We start from the raw sequence: 25,210 nt of genomic DNA on the forward strand, positions 1-25,210 counted from the left end.
CAAAGCGTTGGCTGGGTGTGAACAGGACTAATATCATTGTCTCACCGGCATGCCTTTACTGCCGTCCATCCCAGGGACCCCGTCCATCCCGGGCGCTCCCTCCAGGCCCTCTCGGCCCACCACTCCTCTGGGACCAGACGGACCCCCCAAACCCTGAAGAGAGGATTCATCAGAAATACAGACCGAGCGTGTTACTGGCTTCTTCTTCTTCTTTTCGACCGTCTCGTTTACTCGAGAGTAGACGAACACAATCTGTTTTCTCCTCTCCACGTTAATCTATCTATGACTTTTGTTTAGCCATCATTTCCAAGTTCTCTAGTCACGAAATGCAGATATTTAAAGCGATGAGTATAAACCATCTGTCCTTTGTAATGTCATGAGCAGGTGTTGTTGACTTACCTCGGGGCCTTTGGTTCCTTTTTGTCCTGAATTACCCTTTTTGCCTTTTTGACCCTTAAGGGAGAGAACATGGGAGATGGTATTAATGTCCCACATCTGCAGGTCCGTGTGTGTCACTGACAATGATCCCCAGTTACATTGAACGCTGCTGATAAGAACCAAGCCAGAAGAAGCAATGAAAGCATAGCACTACTGTTATATCACAGCATCCATGCAGCGGATGAATGACCTCTTTGTGGATGTTCTGTTGGATCTGGGCAGCATGAGCTGACCTTCACCTAACCTTCACACGTTGCCAGAGACCCAACGATGTGTTTGCAACTCTTATCTTGCTGTTGAACTTTCATCAAAACTGTCAAATAATGTTATTTTAACTTCCTGTTGTATCCCTTTCCCCCCTTTCTTCTTTAACCAGGCATCAAACAAAGGGTTTACAATAAATAATAATTACTAAACATATTTTTCCTATAATATAAAGTAAAACATCCATTTATAAAAATGTGAATGAAAAAATGAATGAATAGAAAATGTAATTCAAACGGAACAGTTTTTACCCAATGAGTTAGTCCGGCATTCAGCTTTGATACTAAATATACAACATAGCATCTAAAGCTCTCACGGACGGAAGCTAATGCAATACAACTGTAAGTAGGGCTTTTATCATTTTGATTTGGCTTCACTGGCTGCCTGTTCATTAGAGGACTCCGTTTGAAACTCTTTTATTTACTGTTGAAGCCCTCAATGGGCCGCCCTACCTCTCTGAGCTGCTACACAGCTACACGCCCACTCGCATTCTCAGGTCAGCTGATCAGCTGCTCCTGAGGGTGCCAACCACTAAGCCTAAGCGCAGAGAGGACCGTGCTTTCTCTGCTGTGGAACGACCTGCCCTCGCTCATCAGACAGCTCCCACACGTCTGCTTCTAAACCCCGTCTTAAAACCCTCTCTTCTCCTCAGCACTCGGAACCAAGTAGAGTGTTGCTTTTATTTGCTTCCAGTGGTCTGTTGTTTGTACTATATGGTTGTTTATATGTTTTTATTGTCACGTTTATTCTGGTTTGTTTTGTATCTTTTATTTGAAATGTATTTATGTTGTGTTTAGTGAGCTGTGTGCTTTTCTATTGTATGCACCTCTCTGTAAAGCACGTTGGTCTGGAGGTGTTAGAGTGCTTCATAGATACAGTTGGAGTGGATTGGAGGACTGCATATCATTTAAAACCCTTCATGCACACACCTCCAGAAAACACACACAAGGTTTTTGTTTCCTCCTTACTTGATCTCCTTTGGTCCCTTTGGGTCCTTGCTGCCCTCGAGGCCCAGGATGCCCCTGAAATAGCCGGTTGTGTTAATGAAAGACATGAAGAGGCCCAGTGTGAGCAGCTGTTTATGCAGACTAAATGGCAGAGCTGTGTAAGGACACTCACAGGTAGTCCAGCAGCTCCAGGCCGGCCCCTTCCCCCGTCCACACCGACCAGACCCTGGGAAACACACACACAGTATTAACCTGAGGAACAACGATATGTTTAAAACATGATCAAATCACTTATCTGACTCACTTTGTACCCGGGGTCTCCGGACTCGCCTCTCTCTCCTCTGTCACCTGGAGGACCCTGAGAAGGACATGAAGTACATGAGCTAACAGCAAATGCTTTCATTCCTGCAATCAGTAGGAGAAGGGAGAAAAGTCAGGCGGGACTTACGATGTCACCTTGAGGACCCTGAGGACCCTCCACCTTCCCGTCGTCCCCCTGCTCGCCCTGCAGAGGACACCAGAACAATGTGAGATCCTTGATATCAGGCACACAGTCCTGATGTATTTAGCTCTCAAGCTAAACGCCGTATGTACCGCAGGCTCACTTAGTGGCTCTCTTTGGATGCGATCACGTGGGTGATTATGACTCCAACGCTATTAAAGATTATCAGCCTTAGTTTGGAACAACATATTAAAAACACAATTATAAAAATGTGTTGTGTTCCATTAAGGTACTGAGGTTTCAAAACAAGGCTGCACACAAAGAGAGGAGCATTGGAAGGTGTTGCTTTGTGTCGCCCATTCGGTGTCCAGTCTTAAGTGATGGGTAACCGATCAACGGTGCATGGTGTACTGGGGACAGACGTGGTTGTAGATACAAGGGAAGTCCTATATACCGTATATAAGATAAGTTATATATATATATTTCCCCTCTCTTCTGTCTCTTACTTGTCTGTCACAACTAAAAACACGGTGGTACACACATGTCCCCAAACTGGTTTATTTAGCTTGGTTCCGTCTCATCTGGCATCCTGCTGAGTCTGTCCCTATGCAGTGCACCATGGTCCGTCACCTCCCAGCTGTCCTTTGCACCATTACATGCATACACGAAGAGAAGGAGCGGGAATAAGAGATGTGTGTTACGTATAAAAAGAACGAGGTGTACCTTTTCACCTTTTGGCCCTGGGGGCCCTATGGGGCCCTGTTTTCCCTGATGGCCCTGCAAAGACAAACACAACGCATGATGTCATGTTACTTTATAAAACCAAACAACCAATAAGAGACGGATGGAAAGGGAAATGTCCCCGTGTAGCCATCTTACCTCATACCCGGCGAGCCCAGGCTCCCCCTGGATACCCATTCGACCGGGCGCTCCCTGGAGAACACAAGTTTAGTCGCTTGTCGCATTTTGTGTAGTAAAGACCGGAAATGAATGACAAATATCTTACACATTTATAAACCTGAAATAATAAACAGCAACTCTTCTAAATCAATTCACTGATACCACAACATGTGGGACATGCAACTATTGTAACGTCTGAGGGTCCTCTGAACTGACCTCTGGGGTATCACAAGGTTAACAGAATGAGTGTGTATCATTACGGCTCCACGTTACCATGTGTCCCACGGTTCCTCTGGACCCCTTCTGCCCAACAAAGCCTGGAGGTCCGGTCTTGCCCACCGTGCCCGTCTCCCCGAGGTGGCCTTGATGACCTTTGGCACCCTAAACACACACAGGGGATAAGGTACAGAACAACATAGTGTGACAACTTTTGATTTGTGAAGGATGCGAGTGTTATTAGACATGGTTCCTTGGTAGTACCTTGGACCCTTGTTTGCCTTTCTCCCCGAATACGCCAGACTTCCCTTCTGGACCCTTTGGAGGAAACACATTTAGTAAAACTCTTTGAAAAGAAAGATGTGTTTGTCTTTGACGAGAAAGACTCACTCTGAAGCCGTTGAGTCCAGGATGTCCAGGCGGGCCCTCCTTTCCTTTTAGCCCAATGTCTCCTTTCTCTCCGTTGTCGCCCTCCTGACCCGTGTCGCCCTTTTCACCCTGACCATAGAGTAAGTAAAGTACGTTTATTCATGCTGCACATTTCAGACACAAAGGCCGTTTAGAGAGCCGTTTTCTGCACATCAAATACGACGTAATGAGAAACCCTTAACATAGTGATGGTGGATTTAATGGGTTTTAGGGATGAATGAAATATTCACAAAAACATGACTTCAATAAGGTTAAGGTTAGCATTGCAATGTATCCAAATATTCTTTATATAATACAATACATGAAGATATCATTTTCACTATCGTCACTTCAAATGTAAAATATTACTCTATTCTTGTTTACATCCAGATGTTTCATTTAAAAAGAGTTGTCAACACGTCACCTTGGTTCCATCGGGGCCGGCTTGACCTGCTTCTCCCTCCAAGCCTGGCTCCCCCTGTTCACACACACACACACACACACACACACACACACACACACACACACACACACACACACACACACACACACACACACACACACACACACACACACACACACACACGTTAATATGAATGAAGATCTCGGAAAAAAATGTTGGTAGCTTGATGCCGATAAACGTACCCTCGGTCCGATCAGTCCCTGCTCTCCGATGTTCCCAGCAAGTCCAAGAGGCCCCTGATACACACACACACACACACACACACACACACACACACACACACACACACACACACACACACACACACACACACACACACACACACACACACACACACACACACACACACACACACACACACACACACACACACACACACACACACACACACACACACACACACACACACACACACACTGATTAAACTATGCATGCAACAGCTGATATAAAAGGGACATTTCACCTAACCTCTAAAAGACTATTTCCCTTTACCTGTAGGCTTTTCTATCAATCTAGAGATGACTCTCTTGGTGTGAAACCTGAGGATAGCCGATGTAGAGATGCTGCCTTCTCTCCAGTTACATTACATTGCATGTCACTTGTTAGACGCTGTTATCCAAAGCGACTCACATACTCAGTACTGTGGGCAATCCCCACAGGAGCACTTTGGGGTGAAGCGTCTCAGGGACACAACCACATGCTGACTGCAGTGGGGTTTGAACCTGTGACCCTCTGACCCCAACACCAACGCACAACCCACTGCACCCCACGCCCCCGATACATGGATTTGGCGTGTCTTGCTTGTGGCACTCAGAGTGTTAATCTGAGTACTTCAACAGAAATGTCTCATTCCAGATTTTCTTTTTTAGGGTAACTCTGAAACATCTGTTGGGGATTACAGATGAATAATAGCCTCTTGTCTACTTTCATTAAAGATAATCCACAAACCTTGCGCTGACGTGTTGTTTCCTGAAGGATCTATTTGTCTATATCTCACTACAACTGTCATCGTATAGGAGGACGTGCGCATCTATCCATACACTATCACTTGTTCGCAGAAAATAGGTCCAACATAAACTGCTCACACCAAGCTCTGAGGATTATTTTTGAGTAACTGGGTCATTGAGTTTTTCACGTGTATTTTCAAGTCAAGTGCCTTTGAGTTCCAGCATACTGAAGAGAAGGCGGACCTATACAGCACGACAGGTACAATGGAGAGATGTATTTGATTTGATAGTGAGGTGTCTCTTCACCTTCTCGCCTGACTCTCCTGGCAGTCCTGGTTCCCCCACCTTTCCTGGAGGACCCTTGGTAAACACAGAGGATGGGAGACATGTTAAATGATGTTGTGGATGTTTGGCTTCAGATATGAACAATATATCAGAGGCTGTGTTCCACTACGTGTCGCCATGAGACAGAAACAGGACATCAGTTACACGTGACAGATACTCCAATACGAGAGCGTTGTTGATGCACTGTGGTAGGGTGAGCAACAGATACACATGCTTAATCATTTAGTCACACAACACCCTATGTGTGTGTCCTCATGTGGAATAGGAATGTGTGTGAGTGTGTGTGTCAAAGTCTCTCACCTTATGACCCATTTCTCCCAAGAGTCCAACAGTCCCTGGTGGCCCTGCTGGTCCCTTTAAATGACAACACAAATATTTGAATAATAATCAGATGTAATCCTAGTGGTGGGAGTGTGTGGGGGAGAAACTCCCTCTGGAGAACACAGGGAGTGTAGCCTTTGCAGAGCATTTACATGCACAGAAACCTGTAGAGCTCACTAGGAGAGGGAGAACCCTACATAGCAGAACAAGACGCCTATGGAATAAGCCACATGTATGATAATGACTTGATAACCTGGTACCTAAAGTATATGTTGTAATAATAATAATATAATTGCTACTTTTAGAATATCTTCCTACTTCTACAAAACCAACGGTGTGTATTTCCCCCTGATTAACATCAGATCTTCTTTATACGGACAACAGTGACGCTGACGTTGGTCCGTCAGTGAAGCATCTGTGCGGCTTGGCTCTGAGCGCGATGGCCTGCTGAGAGACTCTGATGCTTGGGAAACACTGACGCTCCGCCATGAATGCTTCTTATTGTCAGTGCACAAGAATGATGTTTGCTCCCCGGTCGACTCGCTGTCCAAACACGAGTGATGGTATAAGTGAAGTCACCTGTGTGCTCTATCTAGGACACCTAGCAGCTGGGCCCATCATGTATTGTCTCATCAGTGAAAGCAGATGTGCAGCACGCCATGTGAGACAATGGAGAATGATCGGGAGGAAACAAAGGTGAGTTTACAATGTACTTAACGTGAGATTTATATTTAACGATAGTTCCTTGCCTTCCTGTTATATATTCCTTATGGGCGAACACAAGACATAGGCTGATTCAAGCTATGGACGAAAACACTTTTGCCTTTTGGACTATTTTATACTGCAATAACGCGTATATCTTGGGAAGGGTTTGAGGTACTTATTTGATTTGTTGGAAGTTGAAACTCAGCTCCTATAACACATCTATCAAACTGTGCAGCCAACACAGATACACATACATGGAATTATCCCTTTAGCAAATTGGATACATGCTATATTTCAGGTTTGGAGATTATATTCACCCCTGTACATCTATGCAATTTTCTGAACTGTTCTCCTCTTAGGACATCAGAGCAACTTTAGAGTGTGTATTCAAAACGATCAAGCCGTTAGGAATGACTGCTAAGTGCAGCCCTAACAATCCAAACACACTTGATATCCAGTCCTTCCCGTTGTATGTGTCCTTCCTTGTGCCGTGTGAGGCGAGCTGCCTTAAGAGTGGGAAAGTACAAGCTTTTGCTGAAACACGAGAAAAGGAGCCTGATTCATTCGGACCAATGAAAGCAAACGAGGATACCCGTCTCTATTATTGGTGACTCGTCTTTTTCTCTTCAGGACTCTTTAGGGTGAATTCAAAACTCTTTACATTTCTTCCTGCTCTTCTTTGTTTTATGTGACTTTAAATGGAATATTTTGACTTTGGTCAAAGAAACAAAAAAGGTGGGACTTTTTCATACTGACTGCAATTCAACGTTTGACTATTTACTACTGGTATAACTGGCTGCTACTTCAGTGCATGTATGCATGCACATACTTTTATAATGCTGTCTCTTATATTGTATACTTATGTCATTTTTATTTTATTAATGTTTTATTTAGCCTTTTATCTACACTTTGCCATTTGCGGTAAGAATGTCAAACCTCCCGCTGTGGGACAGATGAATGATATCCGATTTAAATTCTAATTCTAAATGAGATTAGCTGAATATGGGCAGAAGAATTGATGATAAAACAATCATGAGATGCAGCCATAGATACTGTATGTCGTGGGTTAAGATGTGCAGAAGAGAAAGAGACCGAGAAGATGGTCGGGTCGTACCGGCTCGCCTGGTATGCCTTTGTCCCCTGGAGGTCCGGAGGGTCCCTGGATACCCTGCAGACAGTAGAGTAGGCTTAAAAACACATCCTCTTACATTCATAATACTTTGCATGCATGCATAGCTTGTTGACTGTGATCAAATAGTTGTGTTTCTGAGTCTCGTAAACTGAAAGTTTATTTATCACTATTATCATATCATTTCTATGAATAAGCAAAGTGAACTCACAGGAAAACCTTTAAACCCGGATTCCCCCGGCTCTCCGATCTTCCCCTGTACGGACACAATTCAAAGGAAGAAAATATAAGTCGGGATAAAAACAAGCTATTTATGTAATAATATTATATTTCAAGTACAGACTGTTGGCCTCGCCTCAGACAAAGCTTGAATAATAAAATGCACCCGTCACCCCTCCTTAGTTGACTCGACTCCTGGATGCCTATGGGCCCGTGGTTACGCTATTTGATCCCACAGACACTCAGAGACTGAGCCAAGGTCCCCTAATATTGCTGTTTGACACCCAAACACATATCTGTTTAAAGGCATTTCTGAGTTTGGAAAAGTGGGGAACGAGCAGCATTCCTCAAAACGACTGTATCGCCGAACAATCTCTATGTGTTTTTTTAAAGATCACTTTTTGTGCTTTTTAATAAATCATATAGCCAAAGATAGGCAGGAGAGGAGGAGAGAGGAAACATCATTGATCAAAGAACCTGAAGTCCTAATCCCCATAAAGGGAGGGAAAGAGAGTTTGAACTTTGTACCTTCATCTCTACTCACTTCTGTAGAAAGAAACTGTAATTAAGCAATTGATTTATTTGCAATCTTTTCTCTTGCTTTTCTTATTGCAAGTTTTGATCAACCTTTTTCTATTTGCTCTTGAGAGTTCACCCCTAACAAATGAGTTTACAAACCTTCTTTGTAGATAAAGTTTAGCATTGTCAGAGAGATATGCCTGCATCGAGTTAAATGGAGTAAATCTCCTTAAATCCCTCCAGATGTGGAAATAAGTCTGCTTGTCTTGTATGTAAATCTGCAGAGAGACCTTTCTCTCTAGTCAAATGTGCCCGTGGTCCTCCGCCCGGCTGGTATCAGGTACGTGTTCTAAATCATCCTGATGCCTTCGCCTCTCCAGAGGAACATAACAACTTACACAATATACAGGAGGAAGGAGAGGAAAAGTGCTCGAGTGCTTTACCTGTGGTCCAGGGAAACCTATTTTTCCTGGAGGACCCTCAGAGCCCTGTGGAGAGAGGTAAGGATGAGAGAGAGCTTTGTGTCACTTCACTGGATGCTTCCTGCCTCCTGAGAGGATGGAGGAGGAGAGGTGCAGCTCTCTACTTTGGTGCAAAAGATACATTGACACTGTGTATGCTGGAGGATATCATTTATACACTCACATTCCATGTTAGTGTCATCATGTTTGTGTACGCACAGTTTGATTGTGTAGATGTTCCTAGGAAATGTCAGTATATGCATGAGATGAAGTGAGGTTTCTTACCGCCTTGCCCTCTAACCCCGTCTCTCCTGTTGCACCGTCGGGCCCTATCGCCCCCTGAAACAGAAGACAGCTGTCACTTCACCAACAGAGGTCACTGTAACACAGCCAGACAGCTGTAAACAAACATCTCTGTGTCCTGCATTCAGGCCAACACGGCCCCGTCAGAGGCAGTGGCCGGCTGTAAACTACACTTTCCGGGGTCATAAGGAAGTCATGTTTGGATAAATGTGTGTGTGTGAAAGTGAGTGTGCACAGAGGGACAAGATTAATCAATAACTACAAGTACATTTACTCGAGTGCTGTACTGAAGCGCACTGTTGACATAATGTACTATGAGTATTTCCATTGAATACACATTAGCTTTCTGCTAATCCACGACATCTCAGGGGAAACTATTGCACTTGTATGGCACTACCTGTATTTCACACTACTAGTCACTGTTTACATTAAAAAACATGCTTATATAACATAAAACACATGTATATATGTATCGACCCAGCAGTATGCAAAGTAACTGAAATTGGTGAGTGATAACAACAAGATCAAACATTCTCTGATTAAAATACTTTAAAATTAGACAATGTGCGTAGTAATTAATTTAACCTTCTATATTTTATTAATATATTTTAAGGACACTTTACTGATAATACTTCTGTACTATTACTTAAGTAATATTTTTATAATTGTTTTACTTGTGACCAATATTAGTTTTCCAATGGCATATGGCGATAATTAGAGAACAGAGCAGACAAAGGTTGATAGATGTGTTATTTATTTTCCATAATAAAATAAAACAATTTAATGAATTTGAACTTAAATTTACATTTATTTATCGATGGTTTTCCTACTTTTACTTAAAGAGCCTGTGACACCATCCCAACAACTGTTGTGCAATGAAATATTGGGCTACTAGTAATCTCGAACCGTCAGTTTAAAAAAGAAAAAGCGATACCGTTTCGTTAAATATCAATAATTTCGAACATCGCGGGGAAATTCCTTCACTCATTTTGAAGTTTTGGGGGAAGCCGGAAGTGACGTCAATGCGGGAACGCTTCGAGAGCCAAACACGGACAAAGTGTGTTGTGTCATGCGTAGAAATGGTGAATTACTGAGTTTAGGCACGTTAATAACGTTTTAATGAAGTTGACTACAGTATATCATATTTGTCAGTGCTTTCATGTCAATTCGGCGACATAAACATAAATGATCGTGGTGAAGATGATGATTACATTAGGATTAAAAATCGGGAGTGAGAGCTGCTGAATTTCCTCCCGTCGGATGTGATATAAAAACAAATCGATTATTTTTGTGGTTATAAACTCAAGTGGATGAAACTACATTTATTAGTGCTTTCATGTCAATTCGGCGAACATATGATACATTAAATGATGAGTGAGGATGATGATTAAAAATCGTTTGTTTGAGCCGGTCTGCATTTACTGATGAGAAAACAAACCGATGCTTTTTGTAGTTGTAGTACACCAACGTGGATTAAACGTGTGGTTTTTTACCACAATGTTGGGGAAATTAATGGATACAATGCACGGATTATTATTATTATTCCCACTCCGATCGGGACACTAGGTCCACCGTTTCCCCGCAGCGAGGCTCCCCCCGTTGACAGTTTACGTGGACTGGGTGCAGTGGCGGACTGGCCATCGGGACGAATCCCGATGGGCCGGTACCGAAGTGGGCCGGTCGGATAAGTAACTAGCACATCCCCCATAGGCGGCGCGTGAGGCTCAGGTTTGAGAAGGCTAAATAACTTCTTTTACCTGACGCTGCCCGCCTCCGGCGTCTATAGAAAAGAGATCACTCAGTGTGCGGAGTTTAAATCTCTCAAGTCATATTACAGGATAAAGAAAATACAGTTTAATCTGCCGTATGCAGAGAAGACGCCGACGTGTCGCACTTATCATTCATATTACATCATCAATCAGATCATCGATCATATAATATCATAATATATCATATATTTCCTTATCTGAGTCAGCTACTCACAGTGTCACAGACTGGATGCAGAAGTATTATTTAACACATTATGTTGACGAAACACTCGAGACAAATGTAATTAAAGTCAGATCCACTCGTGTTTTAGACGTGAACGCGCTCTCAGCTGGAGAGAGAAACCCTGGCTTGATTTACCGAGTTGATAACCAGCGTCGTAGGACCGCTTAGCGATATCTCGTTTGTTAGTTTGTTGTTAGTTTGTTTGTTACTCAAACATATCCAGGGTCTGTTCAACTGGCTTCGTAGTACAGGGCACAGGTGGCGAGCAGCGCTAATGTCAAAGACACAGACATTATACATTATATTTGTATTTTACATCCCCCGCTCCCCCCGTTGACAATTTACTAGCGGTACCGAAGTGGGCCGGTCGAGAGTCCCGGGATGATTTTTAGTCCCAGTCCACCACTGGCTACATGACCATATGATCGCCCATATTGACGCACCTCATTCCTAAACTTCTAACAGATACAACATAAACCGATCCTTCAGCCTCATGAGCTCTCAGACACGTTCAACATTAACCTGTCATCGCTGTCTGAGCTTGCTGCTGTGTGCGCCGTCGTGCGTTTACATCTGACTGTATATATATAAAGGTTTACATGCAGATGCTGGGATCCCGGACGGTGCAGCTGGAGCGCTGTGCCCGCAATGACGTCACCCATCATTTGGCGGGACTTGAAGAATCCGCGAGAAGATCCAGGAAATTGTCAACATTGAAGGCAGATTAATGGTTATCAAAGTACAAATATCCAAAATCAGTTCAGTAACGGTTTTCAAGGGGACAATATGTACTCAAATTGATGGGTTTGGATGATGGGAGAAAACCGTGTCACAGGCTCTTTAAAGGTGGGGTAGGTCAGTTTGAGAAACCGGCTCGAGATACACTTGTTGTTATATTCCATGGAATGCTCTTAACATCCCGATAGCAATGAATATCTGAAGTGCTTTGACAACAAATACATAAAAACATATCATCAGTGGAAGCCGTGGCGCTGTAAAAAGCACGACCAATCATCTGAGCCGGCCCGGCTAAAGTAACTGGATGGCCTACCTGCCTGTCAGCCTTCCATCTGTGCACACACTTATCTCGTGCCCTCATTGGTCACGTGCGCGTTCGTGTGTGTTGGAGGAGGGGCTCTGGAAGGAAGTGGCAGATTTTTTCCGGCTGTGTATTTTCAAATTCTAGCGCACTCGAGCCGGTTCCTCCGAAATGACCTACCCCACCTTTAAGTAAAAATCCCAGCACTGGTAGAAATACTCTTTCCATAGTCTCCCTTGCCCTATTTTATTGTATTATTTGAATTCCTTTTTCTACAACTATATTGTATGTTGCACAATATTTTCATTGCCAATAACTTGCATATGATAGTAAACCCTTTTTAATCTGTGATTCTAAAGGGTGTGACTCCTATACACACATCCACATCCACACACCTGCAGCTCCTCATCCGCACTGACATGAATCACAGCTACCAGAGATTATAAATAACAAGATGTTCTGAGTAAAACAAAGCAGATATAACATGACACAGCCACACAGGCAGCCTTGTTGTGTGAGCGTGTGATGACCGGGCACACGGGGAGTAAAGCTGAAGGGATATAAGCCTATTATACGTAGAGCGGGATAAGCAGCGCTCATTAACATTCCTGTCTGGGGTACCTGCTCCCCACTGCGAGCGTTTACACAGCCGGATTAACCGCTGTGGTACCAGGCCACGGAGAAAAACACTATCGCTCAAGTACAAGGCCTTACAGTTCATTACTTGCACCTTGATTTGTAGCAGAAGTTTCAAACAAAGGCAGAAAAGGCGCAGAAGCAGGGGCATTTGAAAATAATCAGAAACATCTATATTAACTAGTTCAATAATAAACACATGAGATGAATATGCTCCTCAATATGGAGAACATTAGCTGAAGATTTGTAGGCCAAACATGCGTGGTTATTCGAAGAACAAAAAAACATGAATAGTAAAAAGGAAAAAGGATTTTTCATGGCTGACAACCATTCAAATGTTTTTGTAAACAAAAACACAGACAATCAGAGAGAAGAGGGTGGTGGAAGTACTGTGTTTCTATGTTATGCTCATTTCCAGGTGTATATCAGTATGTAGTGTCTCTACTTTAAAGAGTCCTCTCCTGCTGATGTTCAGGTGTATATCAGCATGTAGTGTCTCTACTTTAAAGAGTCCTCTCCTGCTGATGTTCAGGTGTATATCAGCATGTAGTGCCTCTACTTTAAAGAGTCCTCTCCTGCTGATGTTCAGGTGTATATCAGTATGTAGTGTCTCTACTTTAAAGAGTCCTCTCCTGCTGATGTTCAGGTGTATATCAGTATGTAGTGTCTCTACTTTAAAGAGTCCTCTCCTGCTGATGTTCAGGTGTATATCAGTATGTAGTGTCTCTACTTTAAAGAGTCCTCTCCTGCTGATGTTCAGGTGTATATCAGTATGTAGTGTCTCTACTTTAAAGAGTCCTCTCCTGCTGATGTTCAGGTGGATATCAGTATGTAGTGCCTCTACTTTAAAGAGTCCTCTCCTGCTGATGTTCAGGTGTATATCAGTATGTAGTGTCTCTACTTTAAAGAGTCCTCTCCTGCTGATGTTCAGGTGGATATCAGTATGTAGTGCCTCTACTTTAAAGAGTCCTCTCCTGCTGATGTTCAGGTGTATATCAGTATGTAGTGTCTCTACTTTAAAGAGTCCTCTCCTGCTGATGTTCAGGTGGATATCAGTATGTAGTGCCTCTACTTTAAAGAGTCCTCTCCTGCTGATGTTCAGGTGGATATCAGTATGTAGTGCCTCTACTTTAAAGAGTCCTCTCCTGCTGATGTTCAGGTGTATATCAGTATGTAGTGTCTCTACTTTAAAGAGTCCTCTCCTGCTGATGTTCAGGTGGATATCAGTATGTAGTGCCTCTACTTTAAAGAGTCCTCTCCTGCTGATGTTCAGGTGTATATCAGTATGTAGTGTCTCTACTTTAAAGAGTCCTCTCCTGCTGATGTTCAGGTGTGTATCAGTATGTAGTGCCTCTACTTTAAAGAGTCCTCTCCTGCTGATGTTCAGGTGTAGATCAGTATGTAGTGTCTCTACTTTAAAGAGTCCTCTCCTGCTGATGTTCAGGTGTATATCAGTATGTAGTGTCTCTACTTTAAAGAGTCCTCTCCTGCTGATGTTCAGGTGTATATCAGTATGTAGTGTCTCTACTTTAAAGAGTCCTCTCCTGCTGATGTTCAGGTGTATATCAGTATGTAGTGTCTCTACTTTAAAGAGTCCTCTCCTGCTGATGTTCAGGTGTATATCAGTATGTAGTGCCTCTACTTTAAAGAGTCCTCTCTTGCTGATGTTCAGGTGTATATCAGTATGTAGTGTCTCTACTTTAAAGAGTCCTCTCCTGCTGATGTTCAGGTGTATATCAGTATGTAGTGCCTCTACTTTAAAGAGTCCTCTCCTGCTGATGTTCAGGTGTATATCAGTATGTAGTGTCTCTACTTTAAAGAGTCCTCTCCTGTTGATGTTCAGGTGTATATCAGTATGTAGTGTCTCTACTTTAAAGAGTCCTCTCCTGCTGATGTTCAGGTGTATATCAGTATGTAGTGTCTCTACTTTAAAGAGTCCTCTCCTGCTGATGTTCAGGTGTATATCAGTATGTAGTGTCTCTACTTTAAAGAGTCCTCTCCTGCTGATGTTCAGGTGTATATCAGTATGTACTGTAGTGTCTCTACTTTAAAGAGTCCTCTCCTGCTGATGTTCAGGTGTATATCAGTATGTAGTGTCTCTACTTTAAAGAGTCCTCTCCTGCTGATGTTCAGGTGTATATCAGTATGTAGTGTCTCTACTTTAAAGAGTCCTCTTCTGCTGATGTTCAGGTGTATATCAGTATGTACTGTAGTGTCTCTACTTTAAAGAGTCCTCTCCTGCTGATGTTCAGGTGTATATCAGTATGTAGTGTCTCTACTTTAAAGAGTCCTCTCCTGCTGATGTTCAGGTGTATATCAGTATGTAGTGTCTCTACTTTAAAGAGTCCTCTCCTGCTGATGTTCAGGTGTATATCAGTATGTACTGTAGTGTCTCTACTTTAAAGAGTCCTCTCCTGCTGATGTTCAGGTGTATATCAGTATGTAGTGTCTCTACTTTAAAGAGTCCTCTCCTGCTGATGTTCAGGTGTATATCAGTATGTAGTGTCTCTACTTTAAAGAGTCCTCTCCTGCTGATGTTCAGGTGTATATCAGTATGTACTGTAGTGTCTCTACTTTAAAGAGTCCTCTCCTGCTGATGTTCAGGTGTATATCAGTATGTAGTGTCTCTACTTTAAAGAGTCCTCTTCTGCTGATGTTCAGGTGTATATCAGTATGTAGTGTCTCTACTTTAAAGAGTCCTCTCCTGCTGATGTTCAGGTGTATATCAGTATGTAGTGTCTCTACTTTAAAGAGTCCTCTCCTGCTGATGTTCAGGTGTATATCAGTATGTAGTGTCTCTACTTTAAAGAGTCCTCTCCTGCTGATGTTCAGGTGTATATCAGTATGTAGTGTCTCTACTTTAAAGAGTCCTCTCCTGCTGATGTTCAGGTGTATATCAGTATGTAGTGTCTCTACTTTAAAGAGTCCTCTCCTGCTGATGTTCAGGTGTATATCAGTATGTAGTGTCTCTACTTTAAAGAGTCCTCTCCTGCTGATGTTCAGGTGTATATCAGTATGTAGTGTCTCTAATGTCTCCATGCTTTAATGTTCAAACAGCTCTTTATTCTTCTCATACTGCCTGTGCTGCAGCACCTCTTTTTATCCTCTGTCTGAAGCCAGAGCCCAGTCTGCTCTGATTGGTTCGCTGGCCAGCTCTGTTGTGATTGGTCAACCGCTTAGAGATGTCCCGCCCTTATCAGGTACTATGTGTTGGAGCGCTAGCCAATAGAAGGGTGAGTGTTTTATGTGATGGCGCTGTGTTCAGGAAGTAAACAAAGGAGTCCAATGGAGGCGTTACAGGGGGGGGGAGAAACTCTCTCTGGGGAACACATGGGTTCGAGCCTTTGCAGACCCTATAACACACCTCAGGAAAGGCAAAACCCAGAAAAAGCAGAACAGGGCCTCTGTAAGTCGCAAGAAATGGAAATAAAACACTTTGCTTATGTAAATGCCTGTGTGTACGCTTTTATCTCTGACTCCACAGTTTTTCCATGTTAGAAAACATTGTGGTGCCAATGCTTCTGAGAGTGAGGCCAGATGCTACATTGCTGACAACATTAAAGTGCATTCCTTGAGCCGAGTGCTAAAAGACACATGGTGTTTAAATCAGTGTAAAGTCTTCCTCAGAGTTGAACTCATTGTATGAAGGACACATTCCCTCATGGCGGACATTCACTTCAACTATGCTTTGTCTCAATGTGTGTTCTTACACTTCCTATTTTGAGCGCATAAGTTAGTTCACATAAGTGTGACAAAATACAATGCTAGTACGCAGATGGTGAACTCATACATTCAAATTGGAAGACTGGAAGGGGCGGGACTAACAGACGCTTAGAAATGGCGGCAGAGAAAGCGGTAGCTACCGAAAACACAGGACTACAATTAATACAATTATCAGTTTGTCAGAAGAAGCTGTAAAAGAAGAAGAACAAGAAGCAGAAGAAGAGGTCACATGTTGCAATACTTTGTGTAAGGGCAGAGCCTTGTTCAATTTGAAAACACAAGCCTGATGAATGCTATGCACTATGCAAGTAAGTTCAGTGTACTACACAGATATACAAATTGGGACACAGCATTCTACTTTAAAGGGTTTAGTTTTGATGTCCTTTATCAATCATTTTGGGTCATTTTCCACATGGAACAAAGCAGAGTTGTGTTCGTCCAGACGAGTGATGGATGCATGAGCACTCAGATTCTCTCTGGTGCTGACTGTGTGGTTGGTTGGGGCAGCGGGGGTGAGACATGGTGCATATCTGTGGTTGCACACATTTACTGAATGTCTGAAAGAAACACCTCGACATGATGTCCTCTGGCTCGCTCCACTCCGGACTACCCAGCATACTGTGGGTAGTGGAGCAGCAGGCAGCAGTGCTGGCACTGGAGCTGCAGGCATCAGTTTTAATTGGAAACACAGTTTGAGACATTAGAATGTCTCAGCCAACCACAGCGAGGCCCGTCTCCCATGGACGTCCAGATAAAGCTCAATGTCGTTTTATCCCACTCTCCAGCTGGCTCAGTGCACCGCATAAAACATCTCTTAAAAGCCTTTGAAATAGTTTGGTGACACAACTGAAGTTAAAAAGAGAGTGCATAAAGAACATAGATGTGTCGAGCTGACCCGAAACATGAGTTCTATTGTGTGCGGCTCCATTTTGCCTCATTGTCATTACATTGTCCTTTTATACGAGTTAGTACACTCCCGTCTCTGAATGCCGTTGGGGAGCAAGAAGGTATTTGGTTTCCATTTAAATTCCAGCTGCTTGTTTTGACGACTTTAGTTGTATGCAATTTCACTGTTGATGTTAATTTGATTTGACTAATCATAGGTGGTTACTGGTGTGTCTACAGTTTATTCTTTTTAGGTTGACATGTTTATTTCCCAAAGCATGAAAAGCACGGGTGTAATAAATACAACTGATAGGTGCCTGTGTTTCATTTGAATGGAAAGCAGTCTTATTTAATATGAGTGGTTATACCTGGATTCCTGGACCTGACAGCTACAAGGCCAAACAAACTAACGCGGTCCCAGCTGTGTGCATCACTCTTTAGTGTCCCCATTTTCATTATGTTTTGAGCATCTTGCAGCATTTAGTTTTTGGCCGTTGTTTGTTCCTGTCCGCCACCGTAGACAACTCTGCGATCAATGGAGTATCTGATTTTAACTTCACAACGTAACCACATCATCGATCTGAAAACACAGTGACTAAGGGCCCAGTGTGTTTTCAGTGTAATGCTAAATGAGCAATTGAATCAGGCTGATACTCCTGTGAATAACCCAACCATATGGTGTAAAGGTCACATCATCATCATCATCATCATCATCATCATCATCATCATCATCATCATCATCATCATCATCATCATCATCATCATCATCATCATCATCATCATCATCATCTACGCTTTGCACATTTAGCAACACTTAAAAACCAAGTTGTTCTGTCACAGCTGATTCTAAACTGAAAGCTGCCAGTGTGGTATATACACTTTGCTAATCCCACCCATAAATCATGTCCACTCATTTATCTGCAAAGCAACTTCAAGAATAGCTGCATTCAGAATGTCATGGACAGAACAGGCTTCAGATCTCTTTTTGACACGTCCTTCAACTCGTAGTCATTGCTCCATCTATGTGCATAAAACCATGGCTGGAGCTCTTCCTGCTGTTAATGAGCGCTGACGTGAAAGAGGATGAAACAGACTCGTGCTTTTACCCTGAACCCCAGAGTGTGTTTTGAAGCACCCGTGTCCATTAAACACACATGACCTCAGCTCAGAGGCAGTTCCATATCACTTCATTATGTTCACCCGCTCAAGTGTTTCCAGCGGCTCAACAACAGCAGTGGCACATGGCTCTTATTACAGCAAGTCTTTTAGCGAGTATATGCGATGTTCCTGAAGGGATATCTTGGATGTGTTAAAGTGCCGGTTGTGCGAGATCTTGACCTATAGTCAGTGTATTACATTACCTTACATTTAGCTTTTATCCAAAGCGACTCACAATAAGTGCAGTATTGCCTATAAAAGATGGAGGCACGCGTCCAGTGTGGAGAAACAGGCGCGCATTAACTGAAGCAAGACAGCCCATGGGATCGACTTGAAATAAACCACAGACGTCATGTTCAAGAGGAAACATGCCATTACCTGTGACAGTGACAATCATTGATGTGATACATTTACTTTTTTTAAATACGGCAACTTAATTGTTACCGTGGTTTATCTGTTTTTATTTGTATTAACGTGTGCTCGCCTCTATGTATATGCTCTAGCATTTGATCTGTGTGGTACGTTGGCTGTTGGAACTCCTCTGCAGGACAATTTACTGCTGTAATGCATATTTTAGCAAATAAAATCAATATCAGTTTAAGTGTATTCTTTTTTGTCTATAATATTATTACTACTAAACCTTTTCAGACAGCATTTCTCAATAGGAACTGAAGCACTTATCGATGCTCTTTTCAAAATGACCAGACTCCATTGATGAAAACACACATTCTTCCTGGTAGAAAAGGGTTTTCTGCCTCAATTGATTGGTGTGTGTGTGTGTGTGTGTGTGTGTGTGTGTGTGTGTGTGTGTGTGTGTGTGTGTGTGTGTGTGTGTGTGTGTGTGTGACTGTGTGTCTTTAGTGAATCCAAACTAACCCTTTAAAACACTCAAGTCACACAGTAACACAATACAACTAGAGATCTTTATATAGACCAGCATCTTGCATGTTCAGCGAGCTAATATTACTGGTGTGGTACAAGCTAAAAGATATACATGATATAATCAGAAAGGACTGTCTTATGGCACGGACAAGCACATTCTGAATATACTGCAGTATGAGCTCATACTGGTGGAGATGAACGAGGTGGCTCTTCCTCTTATAGGTGGATAACTACATGTTGCTGTTGGTTGACTTCCTGTTGGTACTCTTGTTCGGTGTGTAGGTGTGTGCCAGCTACTATTTACTGTAGGTTATACACCGACTAGGCATTATAACCTTATATTCTTTATTTGTATTTCTCCTCTTAAACCCTTACCTGTCCCTTTCCTTGTTTTAATCATGTTCCTGTTGCTAGTTCAATTTAACAACTGAATGGCACAACTTGGATCAATAAAGAATGATTTGATCTTATCTCGTCTTCTCCCTGTTGCCTTAGCTTTTCTCATGTGACCCTCCTTAAACACATCCACGCCATCCCTTTAACTAAGGGGAACTATGATGCACTTCCTCCAGAACCCCAGCAACAGTGAAACAGTGGTGTGAAACTTACCCGTAAGCCTTTGGGTCCTCTGGTACCGGCCGGCCCCCCTGATCCAGCAGAGCCCTGGTGAACAAAGGAAAAAGGGGGGATGAAGAGAGGAAGGGGGTCGGGGGAGGAAGGACAGATACAACTCAGGCTCACACTGACAGAGCACAGAGCCCCCTGGTTGTTGCCCCGGGGGGGCGGGCTGACCTCGGGAACACACTACAGGGTTTGTTGTGGGACCCGTCACTCACACCAATTAAAGAGCCTGCCCCGGAATCCCGCCCCGCCGCACCCCCCCACAGCCTCGTGTTTATGTTTGTTTTGGTGCCCCCCCCCCCCCCCCCCAGATGCTCAGCCCGCACTCTGTCAAACCTGACCGTGGCAAGGACACCGAGGGGAGGTGGGGGGGGGCAGCTTCTAATTGGTTGTAGGTGTTGCTCTTTTGACTGACAGCAGGTTCAGCAGGAGGCTGCCAGCTCTCATAACGCTCAGAGACCCTCCCCACTGGGAACACTACACACTGTCATCGGAAACATTCTGGAGACACTCAAAGACAGCTTTGTTAGATGTTAGAGTTTGAACCAGTCATGTTCGACACTTTTCCCTAAAACAGCCGTACTTGCTAATCCAGACACAACTAAAGAGTGGCTAACTGTACATCTCATTGATGCGCTTCTGCACACATTACAAAGCAAAAGGTATTGGGGTACAAGTTCAACATTTTGCAAAAAATGTACCATTATATATATATGGCACTTTTTTTTACATTTCAATATTTATGTTTCTAAAAGAGATATTGTACTCTGCACTGTTTTCAGACAACAACACATTGACAACACACACACATGCATGGCAAAGCCGTTTCAATGTGACTTGCTCTATTTTACGTCTTATTTTCATTTCTGAGCGAGTCTTATATATTATTATAGTATTATATCCTGCATTGATAAAGGAGGCTGTAAGTTATTTGTTGATTGCCAAAACTACGCTGTTGCTGCACTTGAATCTTAAACATGTGCTACAGAGTGGTGACTTACTGGTCTTCCTGGTGGTCCGGTCGGCCCGCTCCCCCCTGGTGTCCCTGGGTGACCCTATCATAGGAACACACACACACACACACACACACACATTACAACTGACACAACATATCATGCAAATGGTACTATTGATCTGTCAAACATCAAATGTGTAAATATACAAACTAATTCTATGTGCACTTTAACTTTGAAGTTAGAAATTGTAAAATGTATTTGTTGGAATCAGGAACATGCTGTCGGTCCTGCTTTCTGTTTACAATGTCATTTATCTGCCTTTTATTGAATGCTTTGACTCAAATGGAGAATGATATGCAAATGACGAGGCACTGCAGAAGTCCTGCCTGTGTCACTCAAACAGGAAGTCTGTTATGAGGATCTTCTGACACAATGCCTCAAACAGGAAGTCTGTTATGAGGATCTTCTGACACAATGCCTCAAACAGGAAGTCTGTTATGAGGATCTTCTGACACAATGCCTCAAACAGGAAGTCTGTTATGAGGATCTTCTGACACAATGCCTCAAACAGGAAGTCTGTTATGAGGATCTTCTGACACAATGCCTCAAACAGGAAGTCTGTTATGAGGATCTTCTGACACAATGCCTCAAACAGGAAGTCTGTTATGAGGATCTTCTGACACAATGCCTCAAACAGGAAGTCTGTTATGAGGATCTTCTGACACAATGCCTCAAACAGGAAGTCTGTTATGAGGATCTTCTGACACAATGCCTCAAACAGGAAGTCTGTTATGAGGATCTTCTGACACAATGCCTCAAACAGGAAGTCTGTTATGAGGATCTTCTGACACAATGCCTCAAACAGGAAGTCTGTTATGAGGATCTTCTGACACAATGCCTCAAACAGGAAGTCTGTTATGAGGATCTTCTGACACAATGCCTCAAACAATGATATTGCTGTTCTGTATCGTTGTTTTTGACAAAATTACAAAACAATGACATTTAAGTGTCAACATAAAAATAGAAAGGTAATACATTGGATTTCAGCCGCGCACACACAAAGCACCAGCACACACGCACAGCTGCAGAAGAGCTCTGCCCCCTGGAGAGCAACTCTACCGTAACAATAAGAGCCGTGTGCAGAAGAGAAAGACAGACTGAGGACATGATGGTATATCTGGAAACATTGCGCTTTGGCTGCTTTACTTTCCTCTTTTTATTATACCTCACTCTTGGCCGGATCATTTGTAAAGGCACAACTCTGTAACGGGGAGTATCCTCCGTCAGATCAGCTGTCCACAGTGGAGACCCCGAGCACAGCAGGCGCTCTGATCTCACCGTGAACGCATGTAATACGGCTGCTGGTTTTGGTATGATGCAGACTTCTCCAGGGGGGCCGTCTCTGTCTTGAGCTCAGAGCAGGATACATGTGTCGTGAGAGAAATGTAACTCTCAGTCAGGAGGAAACTTCTCTCTGTGTCCTGAGATTGATGACTTCAGGTTGACTCACTTCAGTTGGGAATTCAGTACCCTGAGACTGTCACCTGACAGGGCCATTTAACGGGCCAAATCAAGGTTGCTTGCACTATTTGAAAGAGCAAGGTGTGTGACAGCCCATGGAAGACTGCGATGCCCTGCAGACTGAAGGTCAAATGGATGCATGTCTATCACAATCATTCTTTGTTTCTTTATTCTTAAAAATGCAAATGCATGGATTCTACGCCTTTGTAAACATCCAGTTTAAGGGCTTTTCATGCAACATTCCCACAAAGGACACTACTGAGCAGTTATAGGTTCAAACATCGATCACGTAAATAACTGCAACAGCACTGAGCATGTTTTATAAAGGGAACTATCGGTTTAAGGACCCATGCCGATTTGTGTGTAAAGTTTCAAGGTCAAACCATGCTAGTGGCCTTGGTTTCACAGAACAATAATGTAGCCGTGTCCGTGGGTTTTAAATCTGTTCATGGAGATAAGTGATTGGACGTTATCCTTTCAAACGGTTTTCTCTTCTGTTTGAATCACTGTTAAGACTTTTCCAGGTAAAGATCTGCCGCCGCGTGCTGAGGTTAGACAAGCTGCTCCAGGCATGAGGTGATGTGCACACTTGGTTGGTGTTGACCAAATCCCACATCACTTTATTCCCATGGGAATAACACACACAGTTTAGTTTGAGATGAGCATTTCTTGTGATTTTTTGTATGACACCTCAGCCAGAGAATAATGTACACACTCATAAATGAAGCTATCAAGCTCCACTCTCTCGTGACTAGATCTTTGTGTCCTACCAGTGATCCCTTCTCTCCAGCAGGTCCAGGATGGCCCATCTCTCCTCGATCGCCCTAAACACACCAAAGTACACACTCAGTCTTTACATGATGGCCCATACAGGTTCTCTGGAATGTCTAACAGTGCAAATGAGAATTTCTTTCTTGTTAAATATGTGCTACATTTCATACGATTCTGGATCAGAAATCTAAACATTGGATAAAACCAGGTTCAATACTCTGCCTTGTTTTAAAAATAGGAGTATGGGATTCTGGCCATGAAAAGATGTGAGCCAACTCCGCTCATAAAGGAATATAGATAAAGTGTGGTGCGTGTGAGCTGCACGGAAGTGGAGATGTGTGGCTCGAAGCACGGGGGAAACGAATTAAGAATAAACAGCCTCGAAAAGAAATGCATTGTAAAATGTAGACTCTTCAAGTGAATAGGGTAACATTATAAATTATAGATGTCACCATGAAACTAATGCTAACTTTTGGCGAGATTAGGAGAAATCTACAAACACATACAGATAATGTTGGCAAAATAAACATTTATATGTATGTTTGTATTTGTTTTCTTTCCAGAAGTCCCAAAGAACCCCTTAAGAAAACCCAAACTCTTTAATCCCCAAATTCACCAGTGCATGAAAAAGAAGTATGTTGTCTGTCGTGTCTTGACTTAAAGGAAATCATTTACAAGGAAACACAAAGTTATTTGACCTTCTCTCCTGCCAGTCCTGCCTCTCCCACAGGTCCGATGAAACCCACCAAACCCTGAAACACACACACACACACACACACACACACACACACACACACACACACACACGTTAGCAAACCTTCTATACATACTGTTTAGTACTGAGTAGGGATGCACGATATTGGTTTTTTGAAACCGATACCGATAACTTCCTGCTTCTCAAGAACACACACACACACACACACACACACACACACACACACACACACACACACACACACACACACACACACACACACACACACACACACACACACACACACACACACACACACACACACACACACACACACACACACACACACACACACACACACACACACACACACACACACACACACACACACACACACACACACACACAGTTGGATGGATGAATGGATTGACATTTTGAAAAAAATGGAAGCCGCTCAGTTTGATTTCTTACTCGTTCTCCCATGGCTCCGACTAGCCCTGCAATACCGGTTTCACCCTGCAGAGATATAACAAGGCATTTGTTTGCAATCATTCAATCAATACTGTTAACATTTTGTTTCAAAAGAGTAAACTCACCTTGACTCCCTCTGGCCCAACCTTCCCAGGAAACCCTTTCCTGCCCATTCGACCCTGAGAACGGGCAGAGAAGAAGCGTAGATAGTGAGAAAACACTTCATGCATGACATCATATATCCTCAGTTAAAGGATGTGCTTCCTGTGGGAGGACAGTTTGAGGAGGCAGAGTGCAGCTGACAGCACCGCCTGGTTCAGGTGATGCTGATTGGACCTTTGTGTTCAGTGACCACCATGTTCCGCTTTCACAGACGGTAATCCCCCGGGGTTAAGATAAGTGCTTTTTTCAGCAGCAATAACTTTGAGTCAGAGACGCCGAGAGACGGAGTGACTCAACCATTCCAGCTGAGTTGAAAGGTTTGGCAGCGATCAGAAGACGGGACAGCCTCACACGGTATTTCCCTCACACTGCAGTCAGAGTTCATTATTGGAGTAACCTGATCATTGATATGAGCTGTCCAGGACCTTCTTATCACGACTGACCGTGTCAAACAGAAAAAGAAACTCATGTCCAGTGCATTAATGTTAAGTTGACCATGGGTGTATTATAAGACAATGGCCGACTGGGCACAGACATTTAAGGCCCTATTTCCTACTTAGCCTGGTTTTGTAATTGATTAAGTGACTATGTGTGCTTGTTTTGCCCCTTTTCAGATTTGTTCGATACTCTTTGTGTTTCTTTGCAACTTTTTGCATCTCTTCGTAGTCTTGG

At 43.1% G+C, this 25,210-nt stretch overlaps 1 protein-coding gene across 1 annotated transcript in view; it reads right to left on the reverse strand.

Annotated features, from left to right (window-relative positions):
• The window catches only part of col27a1a (collagen, type XXVII, alpha 1a), a 112,627-nt gene that overhangs the window by 6,311 nt on the left and 81,106 nt on the right, over nt 1-25,210 (reverse strand). The window contains 25 exon segments of the mRNA XM_034096625.1: nt 46-153; nt 400-453; nt 1,671-1,724; nt 1,822-1,875; nt 1,954-2,007; nt 2,098-2,154; nt 2,815-2,868; nt 2,971-3,024; nt 3,265-3,372; nt 3,472-3,525; nt 3,598-3,705; nt 4,040-4,093; nt 4,261-4,314; nt 5,332-5,385; nt 5,671-5,724; nt 7,511-7,564; nt 7,737-7,781; nt 8,707-8,751; nt 9,010-9,063; nt 19,952-20,005; nt 20,965-21,018; nt 23,211-23,264; nt 23,910-23,963; nt 24,377-24,421; nt 24,502-24,555. Of these exon segments, the coding sequence (XP_033952516.1) occupies nt 46-153; nt 400-453; nt 1,671-1,724; nt 1,822-1,875; nt 1,954-2,007; nt 2,098-2,154; nt 2,815-2,868; nt 2,971-3,024; nt 3,265-3,372; nt 3,472-3,525; nt 3,598-3,705; nt 4,040-4,093; nt 4,261-4,314; nt 5,332-5,385; nt 5,671-5,724; nt 7,511-7,564; nt 7,737-7,781; nt 8,707-8,751; nt 9,010-9,063; nt 19,952-20,005; nt 20,965-21,018; nt 23,211-23,264; nt 23,910-23,963; nt 24,377-24,421; nt 24,502-24,555 (1,488 nt within the window).

The sequence above is a fragment of the Pseudochaenichthys georgianus genome, chromosome 12, assembly GCF_902827115.2.
Source record: "Pseudochaenichthys georgianus chromosome 12, fPseGeo1.2, whole genome shotgun sequence".
NCBI classification, from domain to species: Eukaryota; Metazoa; Chordata; class Actinopteri; order Perciformes; family Channichthyidae; genus Pseudochaenichthys; species Pseudochaenichthys georgianus.